At 53.7% G+C, this 13,313-nt stretch overlaps 1 protein-coding gene across 1 annotated transcript; it reads right to left on the bottom strand.

Moving 5' to 3' along the window:
* Positions 1-5,241: 5,241 nt before the first annotated feature.
* Positions 5,242-8,133, bottom strand: Actg1 (actin gamma 1). Its single transcript, XM_032912092.1, has 6 exons — positions 8,018-8,133; positions 7,532-7,660; positions 7,199-7,438; positions 6,473-6,911; positions 6,194-6,375; positions 5,242-6,087 (listed from the first exon to the last, which is right to left on the bottom strand). The coding sequence occupies exons 2-6, from the start codon at positions 7,652-7,654 to the stop codon at positions 5,944-5,946; spliced, it is 1,128 nt and encodes a 375-aa protein (XP_032767983.1). The 5' UTR covers positions 7,655-7,660; positions 8,018-8,133; the 3' UTR covers positions 5,242-5,943.
* Between the last annotated feature and the right edge of the window lie 5,180 nt (positions 8,134-13,313).

Raw genomic sequence — 13,313 nt, 5'->3', positions numbered from 1 at the left:
GTGCTCACTGTACAATCTTGAAGACCTGAGTTTGGATTTCCAGAAGCCTCTACAGCCATACACAGTACTGTGAGTCTATAGGGGTCCTGAAAGCAGGGCAGGAGAATCCTCAGAAGCATAGGCAATGTATATATGCCTCTGTGTCTCTCTCTCCCCTCCTCTCTCTCTCTCTCTCTCTCTCTCTCTCTCTCTCTCTCCTCTCTCTCTCTCTCTCTCTCTCTCTCTCCCTCTCTCTCTCTCTCTCTCTCTCTCTCTCTCTCTCCTCTCTCTCTCTCCTCTCTCTCTCTCTCTCCTCTCTCTCTCTCTCTCTCTCCTCTCTCTCTCTCTCTCCTCCTCCCCCTCTCTCTCTTTTTTTTTAAAGATTTATTTATTATATATAAGCACACTGTAGCTGTCTTCAGACACACCAGAAGAGGGCATCAGATCCCATTACAGAGGGTTGTGAGCCACCATGTGGTTGCTGGGAATTGAACTCAGGACCTCTGGAAGAGCAGTCAGTGCTCTTAACCACTGAGCCATCTCTCCAGCCCTCCTTTCCTCCTCTTGTTCTCTTTCCCTCCTCTCTCTCTTCTTTTGCTTCCTTTTGCTCTATCTCCCTCTTCCTCTCTCCCTCCTCTCCCCCCTCCCTCTTTTCTCTCCTTTCCCCCTCCCCCTCTCTCATTCACATATACATCTTAGCTGAGCATTGTAGTGCACACTTATACCTATACTTGGAAGGTTGAGGCAGGAAAGTCAAGGTCATCCTTACTTCCACAGCAAGTTCAAGTCTGAAGCCAGCCTGAGGCTGGTTATTTGAAACCCTGTAGAGGCCAAAGTGTTTGAGTTGTGCAGACACCGTAGTGAGAAAATGGAAGCACTCTGGTTATGCAGGACGCTGGCCACACAGGTGGCGTGCCGAGAGCTGCATCACTCTGGGGTCACCCTGACTGTGGTGATGAAGGAGAGGAGAAAAGATGGGTACCTAAGCACGCGTACATGTGTACTCACCCACACTCGCACATGTGTACATGTAAGCTGGGATCGGCGGACCCACTCTGGAATGTCAGGGATTATTCTACCTGTCTGAATCCCGGACATGGTACAGAACTGAAAGATGAGGAGGGGGGTTAGCTAATCTTGGTAGGACGTCTCTGTAGGGGAGCAGTCTAGAGTTTCAGTCACCTGGGAGGAGGAAGCTGTGATTGATCGTTTCTGCACACACTGGTTAATCGTTCATAACCTCTGTACTTGGACTAGGGTAGGCTTTGACATCCCTCTGAACCCCAGCTGGGGAAGGCGGTGGCATTTCCCTGGTCTGAGGTATTGGAATCCTTGACATGGCTGTGCTCATGTCAAAAAGACATTCACCCGAGACCTCGTCCACTTCCCACTGTGGTGTCCTACCCAGTTCCCAGGGATGCTGCTGCCATACTCCACTCATGGATCAGTCAGGAGGCTCTGCTGCACTGCTGCACAAGTGGCCCCCAAACTCTCATTCACTCACACAAATTATAACCTCTTTTATTATAATTTATTTAACTGTATTTTGCGTCCATTGGTGTGACTCCCAGAAGCTGGAATTGCAGGCAGGTGTAAACTGCCATGTGGTCGCTGGGAACTGAACCGGGTCCTCTAGAAGAGCAGCCAGTGCTCCTAACCAGTGAGCCATCTCTCCAGCCCCAAATTAGAACGTCTTAATTTCTTCTATTTTAATGATTTATTGTGTGTATGTGTGTGTGTTATTTAAAAACAAAATGGGGTTGGGGATTTAGCTCAGTGGTAGAGCACTTGCCTAGCAAGTGCAAGGCCCTCGGTTCGGTCCCCAGCTCCAGAAAACAAAACAAAACAAAACAAAAAAAAACAAAACAAAAAAACAAAAATAGACACCTGAGCCTGTTGGCACAGGCAGGAGGATTGCAAATTCAAGGCCAGCCTGGTCTACATAGAAAGAGCCTATCTCTGCTATGCTCTAGGAAACCTCAGTATGGCTGGAACCTGGCCAGAACTTAATAAACCTTATTTCAAATCTAACTCAAGGAAGGAGGGAAGGACAGATGGACAGATAGACAGATGGACCTATCTCAGAAATAAAGAGGTGGAAATTGAGAAGATAGCACAGTGGGCAAGGTGTCTACTGAGCAAGAATTGAATCCCCAGAACCCACGTACGGCATCATGTATCTGAGCCCCAGTGCTAGAGTTGGGAGAAGATGAGAATTGCTTGCCTGGCCAATTGGTCTAGTTGAATTGGAATTGAGGAGCTGCAAGCTCAGTAAGAATCCTGTCTTAAAAGTAATAAATAAAAATAAGGGGTAGGGGCTGGAGAGATGGCTCAGTGGTTAAGAGCACCGACTGCTCTACCAGAGGTCCTGAGTTCAAATCCCAGCAACCACATGGTGGCTCACAACCATCTGTAATGGGATCTGATACCCTCTTCTGGCGTGTCTGAAGACAGCTACAGTGTACTCACATGTAATAAATAAATAAATCTATTTTTTAAGAAAGCATAGAGGGATGAAGAAGCACCAGCCATCCACCTCTGGCTTCTGAATGTTCTGAATGCATCCCTCGCACACCATGAAGCAGACTGGCCTGGTGCTGCAGCCTGTGGTCCCAGGGAGTAGAGGAGCTAAAGCAAGAGGACCTAGTTCAAGCCCAGCTTGGGCTATGCACTTAGGACAGTTAAGTTTAAGGTCAGTTGGGCTGCAGTGAGATCCTGTCCCAAGAAACAAACAGCAAAACAATCACCCACAGCTCAAATTTCTCCCTTTGCCTCAAACATTCTTCCTTTCTCTTTGTTCTGACCAATATAAACCTGGCTTTTATGCTGGGCAGTAGTAGTGCCAGTCTCCGCCCCCAGCACTAGGGAGACAGAGGCAGGCAGATCTCTGAGTTTGAGGCCAATCTGGTCTACAAAGTGAGTTCTGGGACAGCCTAGGCTACACAGAGAAACCCTGCCTCAAAAACAAACAGCAAAAATAAACAAACAAACAAACAAACATATATGTATATGTATATATATTAGAGACAGAGAGAGTGGAAAAAAGGAAGGAAGGAAGGAAGGGGAGGAAGGGAGGAAAGGAGGAAGGAAGGGGGAGGAAGGAAGAGAGAAAGGAAGGAAGGCTAAGAACAGAGAACTCACTTGAGCACAGGGTGTTTTGAGCACTGTGTGTTTTGAGTGCTGGGTATATTGAAGGCTGGTGTATCAACATTGGTGAAGGGTTAGGATGTTAATCTTTCAGAGTCACCCTATCCCAAGTCTGGGCCTGATCACCTCTTTAAGGAGCACTTGATGATCTCTGCCAAGCTAGCGGATTGCTCTTGAAATAAAGTGCCTTGGTGTGACCATGTCCTGTCATCTTCCCAATATACATTCAAGGCTGGCTTTGTGCCAGGTGTGGTGGTGACACCAGACCTGTGTCTCTGTGAATCTCAGGACACAGACTGGATGATAGACACAAGACTTTCAGCTACTCTGGAGCTGGCAGGAGATATACATCAGAAACCAGCAGGCATTGAGAGCTGGCTGTGGGTGGAGCAGGGGCACCACCAAAGCCAGTGAGTGCTCCAGGCCTGAAAAGGATTGGATGAATTTCATTTTCTGGATTTTGGGATATAGAGTCCACTTCAGAGATTCCAGTCCATCTAGTATCATCTTATCTGCCTGTCTGTCCATACTTCTGTCTATCTGTACTTTGCCTTGCCCTCCTCCTCAGGTGCCCTCAGGAATGTCTGTCTGCTTGTCTGCCTGTCTGTCTGCCTCTCCTTTGCCTTGCCTTCCTCCTCAGGTGCCCTCAGGAATGTCCCAGACATTCAGTCAGCCCGAGCTGACCTAGCCACTCAGTACACCACCATCAGGCAGCTGGTCCAAGGTGAGTCCCAGTGACCAAGGCTGTCTCTCATCACAGGTCAGTGACCTTTAGCCAAGCTAGGGTCCCAAAAGCACCACAGTGTGAACCAGGGTTGGTGTTGAAGGTGTGGGTCTTAGCTTCTGGGACTGAGGCCTTAGTATCTCTTTATGTTGCTGCTTAGCTATATCTAGACCCTTTTGTCTATAAATAAATGTTTTACATTTATTTATTTATTTCTAGGACAGATTTCTCCCTGTAGCCCTGGCTGTCCTGGAACTCACTCTGTTGACCAGGGGCTGACATCCAACTCAGAGAGATCCACCTCCCTCTGCCTCCTGAGTGCAGGAATTTTAAAGGTGTGTCCCCACTTCCTGGCTTGTTTTGTGTTGTTTTGTATTTTGTTATTTAGACAAGGTCTCACTATGTAGCCCCACTGGCCTGGAATTTATTCTGTAGACTAGGCTGGCCTCAGACTCAAGAGATCCACCTACCTGTCTCCCAAGTGCAACCACACCCAGTTCTTTAAATATTTTTATTTCATTAATGTATTTGCCTAGGTGAATTTATGTGCACTGGTTCCTGCAGGAGGCCCGAAAATGGCACGGGGTCCTCTGGAACTAAAAGTTACTGGTGCTGGGCACTAGGTCCTCTGCAAGAGCACTGAGCCATCTCTCCAGTCCCACTAACTAGCCCCCAACACCCAGCCACCCTTTTCTCAGGTTGGCCTGAATTCACTGTATGTATAAAATTGACCTTTGAACTCCTGATCCTGTCACCCCCACTTGAGTTGCTAACAGGGAGGGGCACGCCTAACACCTGGCAAGCACTGTTTCAACAGGTATTGAAATGCATCTCTGGCCCTAATTCCAGAGCCTCCTCACTCCACATCACACAGCCACTCCCACTGCCCTCGCCCTGCACTAACAGCATCATCTTTGGATAACCAGTCTTTCCAGGTTCATCTGAGTGGTAGCACCTGACCAAGTTTCATTCCTTTATGCCTGAATGAAGTTGCGTGGCCTTGGAAAGGCTCCACTTCAATGACACCTAGGTTCTATCTTTTGGCTCTATGGGGGTACATGGTTGCTACATTCTTTACTTGAGCCAAGTGCGTGTAAGAGCTGGTCCTGCCTGCTGCCTTCCTCACCAACCTTCTCTACAGGATGCCCTTTGCCGGATAACATCCGGCCTAATTCCTCACCCTGTGGGAAACTTCCTGTGGAGAATGACAATGGTGGATTTAAAGGACAATCTGCCCCAAGGGTGACGGGCTTTAAACTGGGGGTAGAGTCTGCTAACACCCAGTCCACAGGCTTCCAATGGTAAGGCTTTCTTTCTGCAGCTAGGCAACTGAGACTTAATTTCCCAACCCCGCCCCACCCCACCGCCCTGTGCCCAACAGGAAGCCACGGTCAGTTACTGCAGCACTTTTATTTCTCTTTACACAATGACGTGTTGCTGGGGCCTAATGTTCTCACTGAACAGTAGAAAACCAAAATTTGTCATTTCTTAAAGAATTGAGTACAAAAACCTTACATAAATTAAAAGGATGAATACATTTACAGGTGTCGATGCAAACGTTCCCAACTCATGGCAAGTAACAACCCATGGCGGTCAGGAGGGAAAAAAACCATAACAGAAACTGGGTCCTAAGGCTCGGACTTTCCCACCCTGTTAGACTGGCAAGAAAAGAAGTGGTAACTGGTTCAGGAACCCTTGCCAGCCTCGGGAAATCCTGGAAGTTTGCTGTTGGTTAATACCCTGCACAGATCACTACATGGTGCTCACAGAGATCCACTAGGCTGGGGACTGACTTTTCCACAGATCTCCCCAGCCACCAAGTGACCGAGCCACATGAACTAAGGACTAAATCAAGATATGCACAGGGTATTAAACATATACCAAGGGAACAGTTAACTTGAATACAAGGTCAAAAATCAGCAACAAGTTCTACGATCCAGTGCTGATATCAGATACAAGCTTCAAGGACAAATTTCTTTTCAAAGGCTTATTCCAGTTTCATGAGGCTAGCATGAGGTGTGTACATTTGCCAGGGCAAATCGATACTTCAGAATCAGCTCATGCAGCAGATGCCTGGCACCTGCTCAGTCCATCTAGAAGCATTTGCGGTGGACGATGGAGGGGCCTGACTCGTCATACTCCTGCTTGCTGATCCACATCTGCTGGAAGGTGGACAGTGAGGCCAGGATGGAGCCGCCAATCCAGACTGAGTACTTGCGTTCAGGAGGAGCAATGATCTGCAGAGGAAAAAGACAGAATGAGCACTCCTGTCCTTCCTGTGGGCCCTGCCTCCCAATCATCACTGGTCCTAGGCCTGCTGAGGTGGGTCAGCCTTAATCTTACCTTAATCTTCATTGTGCTGGGAGCCAGGGCTGTGATCTCCTTCTGCATCCTGTCAGCAATGCCTGGATACATGGTGGTACCACCAGACAGCACTGTGTTGGCATACAGGTCTTTGCGGATGTCCACATCACACTTCATGATGGAGTTGAAGGTGGTCTCGTGGATGCCACAGGACTCCATGCCTAGGGGACAGAGCTCACTTAGTCACTATATTCTGTGTGTCCCATCCCTTCTGAGCTAAGAGCCCTTTGGCTCCTGCATAATGTTCTGGACACCTACCCAGAAAGGAAGGCTGGAAGAGAGCCTCTGGACACCGGAAGCGCTCATTGCCAATGGTGATCACCTGCCCATCAGGCAGCTCGTAACTCTTCTCCAAAGAGGAAGATGATGCAGCAGTAGCCATTTCTTGCTCAAAATCCAGGGCAACATAGCACAGCTTCTCCTTTATGTCACGAACAATTTCCCTCTCAGCAGTGGTGGTAAAGCTGTAGCCCCTTTCAGTCAGGATCTTCATGAGGTAGTCTGTCAGGTCCCGGCCAGCCAGGTCCAGACGCAAGATGGCGTGGGGAAGGGCGTAGCCCTCATAGATGGGCACTGTGTGTGTGACCCCGTCACCAGAGTCCATGACAATGCCAGTGGTACGCCCAGATGCATACAAGGAGAGCACCGCCTGAATGGCCACGTACATGGCTGGGGTATTGAAGGTTTCAAACATTATCTGCAGAGAGACAAAGAACACCTCAGTAAGTGAGTAGCAAGGATCCAGAGCCACCCACACCCTCACTCTACATGCTGCATGCCACAAATGTGATGTGTGAAGAAAAAAAAGAACAGAACACAAGCAGAAACACAAACAGAAACCTGGAGGCTTCAGGGAGGAAATGCCAGGAGAGGAGGAACAGAACCCTGGAAACACCAAAGAAATGCTTGAATGTCAGGAAATGAGGCAGAACAGAAAATGACTCGTCACACTCCAAGGTAGGGGAGGCCCGGGCTCTAGCATACCTGCGTCATCTTCTCTCTGTTAGCTTTGGGGTTCAGGGGGGCCTCGGTCAGAAGCACCGGGTGCTCCTCAGGGGCCACACGCAGCTCGTTGTAGAAGGTGTGGTGCCAGATCTTCTCCATGTCATCCCAGTTGGTGACAATGCCGTGCTCAATAGGGTACTTCAGGGTCAGGATACCCCTCTTGCTCTGGGCCTCATCACCCACGTACGAGTCTTTCTGGCCCATGCCCACCATGACGCCCTACGAGAAAAGACCAGTCAGACTCGCCCCACCCACCGTGCACCCGGGACCCATAGAGAACACAAGGGAGTGCATTTCCCCCCACTAACCAACCTGGTGTCGGGGGCGCCCGACGATGGAAGGAAACACGGCCCTGGGGGCGTCGTCCCCAGCAAAGCCAGCTTTGCACATGCCGGAGCCATTGTCAATGACGAGGGCGGCGATTTCTTCTTCCATTGCGATCTATGCAAGGAAGCCACCGAATCAGCGTACTCCTCACCCAGCCCCAAAAAGGAGTCCTCCGCTAGCGCCGAGCTACCCCGGAGAAGAGCAATTCCCCACCCCCGTCCCCAGGGCGGCTCCAGGGGCGGCGTAACCGTCGGCAACCGGCAGCCCCCCGTTCCGCTGCGGCGCGGAAGAGGTGCGCACTGCGTCGGGCCCCGCCCTGCCCCCAGCCGGATCCCGAGTCGCGGCTGCAGACCCAGGCCCACCCGCCGGGCACCCTGGGCTCCGCGGCGATAAGGCAGGGCAAAGAGAAGAACAGGGTACCAGGGAGTCCAGTGGGCGAGGCTCGGGGAGAGAAGTGAGCGGGCCGCTTACCGGCAGAGGACGGGACGACGGAGCAGCGGAAAGAAGCGCAGTGTAAGCCGGCGGCGAAGTGTGAGACCGACCGCGGCCTCCCCCGCCGCTATTTAAGCGGGAGCGGGCCGCGCGCGCGGGCGGAGGCGCGCGCGGCCCCAGAACATGTCCATATATGGCGATCTTTCCAAAAGCCGGGCGCCCATTGGCCCGCCCGCCAGGGACACGTGGGGCCCGGGCCCGCCCGCCCCTAGCCCGCGCCGCCGCCAACGGCCCCGCCCGCGCCGCCCCGCGCGCTCGCGACCCCAGGAGGCCTGGCTCTCGCTCGCGGGGGTCTCGGCGAGTGGCTTGCGTGAGCTCGGCCCTGCCCTTCCCCGGACTGCCGCGCAGCAGGGAGGTCCCAGGCTGCGCCCCGAAACTGCCAAGCCCCGAGCGGGCCGCGCCCCGATCTGGGGTGAGTCCCGTGGCCCCCGCCCCTCTATGAATTCTGCGCCCCGCACGCCCCCAGGAGCTTCCCATACAGGCTCGGTGTGGAGCTGGGCCGCCGCAGCGAGTGCCTGGCTGGGGACGGGCTTGCAGGGTCCCCGGGGGTCCGGGAAGCGGCCATCACATCCTAATCACGTGGGAGGGGGGGTCACCAGTTCTGCCACTCCAGCCACGTCCGCGTAGGCCCCTTCACTGCAGGAGGGGTGGTCACGGGGTTGGGTACCCCTGGACATCAATGGAGGTGGTGGTGTGAGTGAGTATTGTGATATGCTGGTTTCCTTGGGGACACTGTAGGGAAACCGAGGCAGGGAAAGTCTCCCCACTTTCAGCATGGTCTAGCCCCGCCCCCCGTATGGGTCAGTTGGCGAGACTGCTCTCCATTGATTATGAAGTCCAGGTCACACTGGCTTGGGGCACAGAACGCCTAGGCCTTTGTCCCCTCCGACAGGCGTGGGGGGCGGGCATCCATCGCTGCCCTTCACCCCGTAAGACGGCTCTGGGAAACCTGTCACCCTTAGCAGGGTCGTGGCCCTACCTTCCAGTGCTCCGTTTTATTGGATGCCTGGAGGGAAAGCTGGCACTGTAGCAAACCGTGTGGAATATATTTGTAAGCTTCTGGAATTGTTAAGTGTGGTGTTAAGCGGAGGGGTAGCAGTGAGGTGAGGGACTCCCAAGGTCACAGGGCACAGACCTTGATTCTAGCAGGTGGGGGTGTGCCAGCCCCCACACTGGCGCGCTCTGTGCGCGTTCGGTCCTACAAGGTCAGCTCCCCATCTGAGATGTGAACACGAGACTCCAGGGGACCAAACAGCCTGCCCTGCTCACCTGCTGGACACAAACCCGTGCCAACACCCAGTCACCTTGTACAACATCAGGCCTAGAAAGAAGGGCGTTGGGCCTGCGAGCACCCTGATTGTATACAGAGGTGGCTGTCCAATGTGAGCAGCACCACCCATGAGGGGGACGCGGGGCTGGACCTCCAGAAACCCCATCATCAGCTAACAGTGAAGCCTCCACTTTTAGGTGGGCGGTGGGTGGGTCCCAGGACGTGAGAGACGTGGGGAAAGTGGAAGGTTTCGGTAAGCCCTCTCACCTAGTGACCATCTCTCACACGCCCATGGCTACCCAGGAAGTACTGCAGGGGGGCCTGGCCTCAAACCCCGGTTTTCTCTAAGGACGCCTTTGTCTGCGTGTGTGCAGAAGGCGCTGCGAGCCAGCACGGAACGGCCTTGTATGGCCGGGTTCCCTCTGACGCCGGCGGGGGCGCCTTGTCCCGCGGCGGGACCAAGGTGCGGCTCAGGTGTGCGGGTGGGGGCAGGGGCGACGGGCGGCGCGCGGCCATATTTGGCGATTTGGACCCGCGCTCCGCCCGCCGCCGGGAGGCCAGTGGCCGCCCTGAGTCACGGGGGCGGACGTAACGGACGGGGCGCCTGGCCGCGCTCCTCGCCTTATTTAGTCAAGCAGGCTACCCATTGGCCCGCGGGACAAAGGCGGTCCCGGCCGGTGCGCGCGGAGACCCTCGGCTGTGCGCTTGGGCTCAGAGGCGCAGCCCTCCCAGGAGACGGTGGGGGAGGGGTAGCCCCGCCGGAGCGGAGCCGCAGCCCGGCCTCCTAACGCTGTGCACGGGAAGGAGGCGCAGTGATTTGTCTTATTTTGCAACTGGGCAGTGTGAGGCCTCGCCCAAGGTCAGGTCGGGGCCGTTCTTGCCTGCTGTGGAAGTTGGCAGCCCCACCCCTCTTGGAGCAGGAATTGAGAATGCCGGGCTTCTGTGAGCCTGCAGGCCAGGGGCAGCGATTGCAGGTCCGCCAGAAGTGGGCGTGTCTCCCGTTGTAAAGACACAGTCGAGAGAAATGAAAAAAAATTTTTTTCCTCTGCTGGCTTTGGTCAGTTTTTATTGTGACGTCGATGCATCTTATTTGATATTCCATTCGTTTGATGATAAGAAAACTGCAGCTGAAGAGGTGAAGCGTTAGGGAGATTTAATGCAGGCCGGCTCCACCCTTAACATTCTCCCAGGCGTTCACAGGAACCTGTCAGTTCCTTCTCCCTGCGGCCACTTCGGATATTCCCCGGACTCCTGGTCACCTCTGTACTCTGTACCCGATTCTCCAGCAATGCTCCACCCACCTAAGCACTTCCAAACCTACTTCCTCCAAAGTGGCTGACTGGCTTCTTGTTAGGCAAATGCAACAAGATTTTGCATTTTGCCTCCACACTTGGTCTCTGCTATTCCTGCTGGGTGGGGGGGTTGTCAACCTAATCTTGGAAAAGAAGAGACTGAAAAGGCTGTGAAGACTCAGGTCAGGTTTGGAAAATATACCAAGGTGAGCCTTGGTAAGGGTGAGCTAACATTACAGTGTAATGGGTGAACGCTTCTGATGTCTTTGAAACTTTTCTGTAAGCCTAAAAGCCCATAATAAAAAGGGGATGTAGAAGTCTGAGGAAACCAAAATCTAAATATCCTGAGTCCATGTTCCTGTCCAGGCCTCTTCAGACACATCATATGCAAGTGGGGATGTCTTGTCTGCCCAGTGCCAGGAGGCACAGGACTGGCCTTTCCAGTGGAAGGAAGGCAGTGAACTGAGGGTGAGACTGAGCCAGCCTCCGGTGGCAGAACCCAGGGCACATTACAAACAGGAAGGTCAAGGTTCTGCTGGCCACACCACGTGGAACACAGAATATTGGGCAACGGAGAGCCTCCCCGCCCTTGGGTCGGACATCTGCCCAGCCAGAGGAGGGTCCCAGCAACTTAGTGCATCTGTGTCAGACCAGAGGCTCTTCTAGGCAGGATTTCCTGCCTGGGCCTTGGCCTGCTCTCAAGGATCCGCTAGCCCCCAGCCAGCTGAGGCCCCAAAAAGAATAATTCAACCTCAGCCCAAGGGGGGGGGGAGGCTGGGTGTGGCGGCCTGCACCTTTGATTCCATTACCACTGCGGCAGAGGAAGGCAGATCTCTGTGAGTTCAAAGCCAGCCTGGTCTACACAGTGACTTCCAGAACTGCCCAGGCTACATAGAGAAAACTGTCTCAAAAAAGAAAATGGCTCTCCCTGAAGGGCCATGCTCCCTTTTGTCCCCACAACAAACAGCTCCATAGCCCGTGGGGGGGGGTGTCGTCTGTTCTACACTGCAGTTGTGAAATGTGGTGTGGTATATGTTCCCGGAAAGGGCAGACTGCCTCCTCCTGAGAGACCTGTACTTCCTAAGGCTGATGTGCCCCTTGCAATTCTTATTCTCAGTACAATACCCCCTTTCTGCACAACAAAAGAGAACCCTAGACCTAAGACCAGACACATTTGTCTGTTCCTGCTTCTCTGTTGCTCCTGTCTCCTCTGTTGCCTCAAGCTCTGAGCCACTCCCTCTCTGCTCACTGCACCTTGGCTTCACTGACTGGCTTCCACCTGTGCCTCTAAGTTACCTAACTACCCCCACCGCCAGGCCCATCAACTCGAGGCTTCTGGTTATACCCACTGAGTAACCACAGAAACTCTGTCCTTGATGAAGCTGGACACCTGTGTACATGTCGGGAAGCCAGAGAGAGAGAGAGGGAAGGTTTCCCAACTCTGGAGAAGGAGGCAGAAGTGAAAAGGCCTGACCAACCAAGAAAGTGGGGCAGATTCAGTTCCCACGTCCATCCTGACCCCAAAATGCAGGGTTTGGAGCTGTAGAGAGAGAATCCTATTCTCCATTCTTCCCTTTTCCTATTCCACGTTCGTCAGCTCTAGAGATCCCAGACAGGCTAGTAACAGCTACCTAGCTGCGGGCTCCAGGGGACAGGACAGGGAAACACACGAGTTAGCCCGTATCTCCTGCTTTATCGACTGGCTGCAGGGAGTAGCCTACAGTTAGTGTGGGTCAGTGTACCGCCCTCAGGAGGTGGGCGGAACATCTGGGAGCCAGGTCAGGACTGGACAAGGGCAGAATGCTAGTGCTCTGGAGGTCCTGTGCCCTGCCACTACCCCACCTGCTACAGCCAGTGTGCACTAAAGGAGGTAGGCAGAGACTAGGCTGGAGTTCTGCGGGTCACTCTGACCCTCCCCAGGACCGGGTGGTCAGGGTGGAAGGTGTGATCCGGGTAAGTCCAGTGTCGTCTGGGTTGTCCCAGCTTGCACTAGCAGGCTAAATCCAGTGTCTGACCCACTGTGATACTGTGCAGACCATTCCCCTGCAAGTCTCTCGCCACCTGCATCCTCGGAGTCGAGTCCACCCACACTCCACTTCACCCATTGGGTCAGCACTGGTATATAAGGCTGTCTTCAGAGGGCGCAGTTAGCCTCGGAAGAAAGGAAAACCAGTGGGGTGGGTGAGCAGGAGTGCAGGAAAGCCACCTCAAACTTCAGGCAGGAGGAAAGAGCCACCTGCTCCGGCTTTCCTTCCCCTTCCTGAGATCTAAGCCTGGGGCGGAATAGGAGAACACAGGACGAGTACTATAAGCGCAGCGTCTCAGGTGGTCCGGCGCTGGGGCAGTGACCTGGGGGGTTCAAGCCTGAATACAGGGCCCAGCAGATGGCGCCCCTGGCGTAGGCCCTGCGGAAGGCAGATCAGTGGCGGCCAGTGTCATTCTCTTGTGGACCGCCAGGTGGGTCATGCTCCTGCCACTTAGTGAGGAGGAGTGCAGCGCACCTGCGGTTCCAAGTCCTCCTCACCTCAAAGGCCAAGTGGGACCAAGAAATTCCTAACAAGGCATGGCTAGGGCGGACCCTCGCTGAGTCATCTCTGATAGGGGAACCCAGGCAGGACTGTGGCCAAGCAGCGGGTGACCTCAGCTGGTGCTGACGCACGGGGAGAGGTGGGGCTGGAGCAGCCAGCACCCAGAACAACAGATGAGGAAAGAA

Source organism: Rattus rattus, chromosome 9 (assembly GCF_011064425.1).
Source record: "Rattus rattus isolate New Zealand chromosome 9, Rrattus_CSIRO_v1, whole genome shotgun sequence".
Classification (NCBI taxonomy): domain Eukaryota; kingdom Metazoa; phylum Chordata; class Mammalia; order Rodentia; family Muridae; genus Rattus; species Rattus rattus.
Note: the sequence above shows the minus strand (reverse complement) of the source record. Positions and strands in the feature narration are given on the sequence as shown.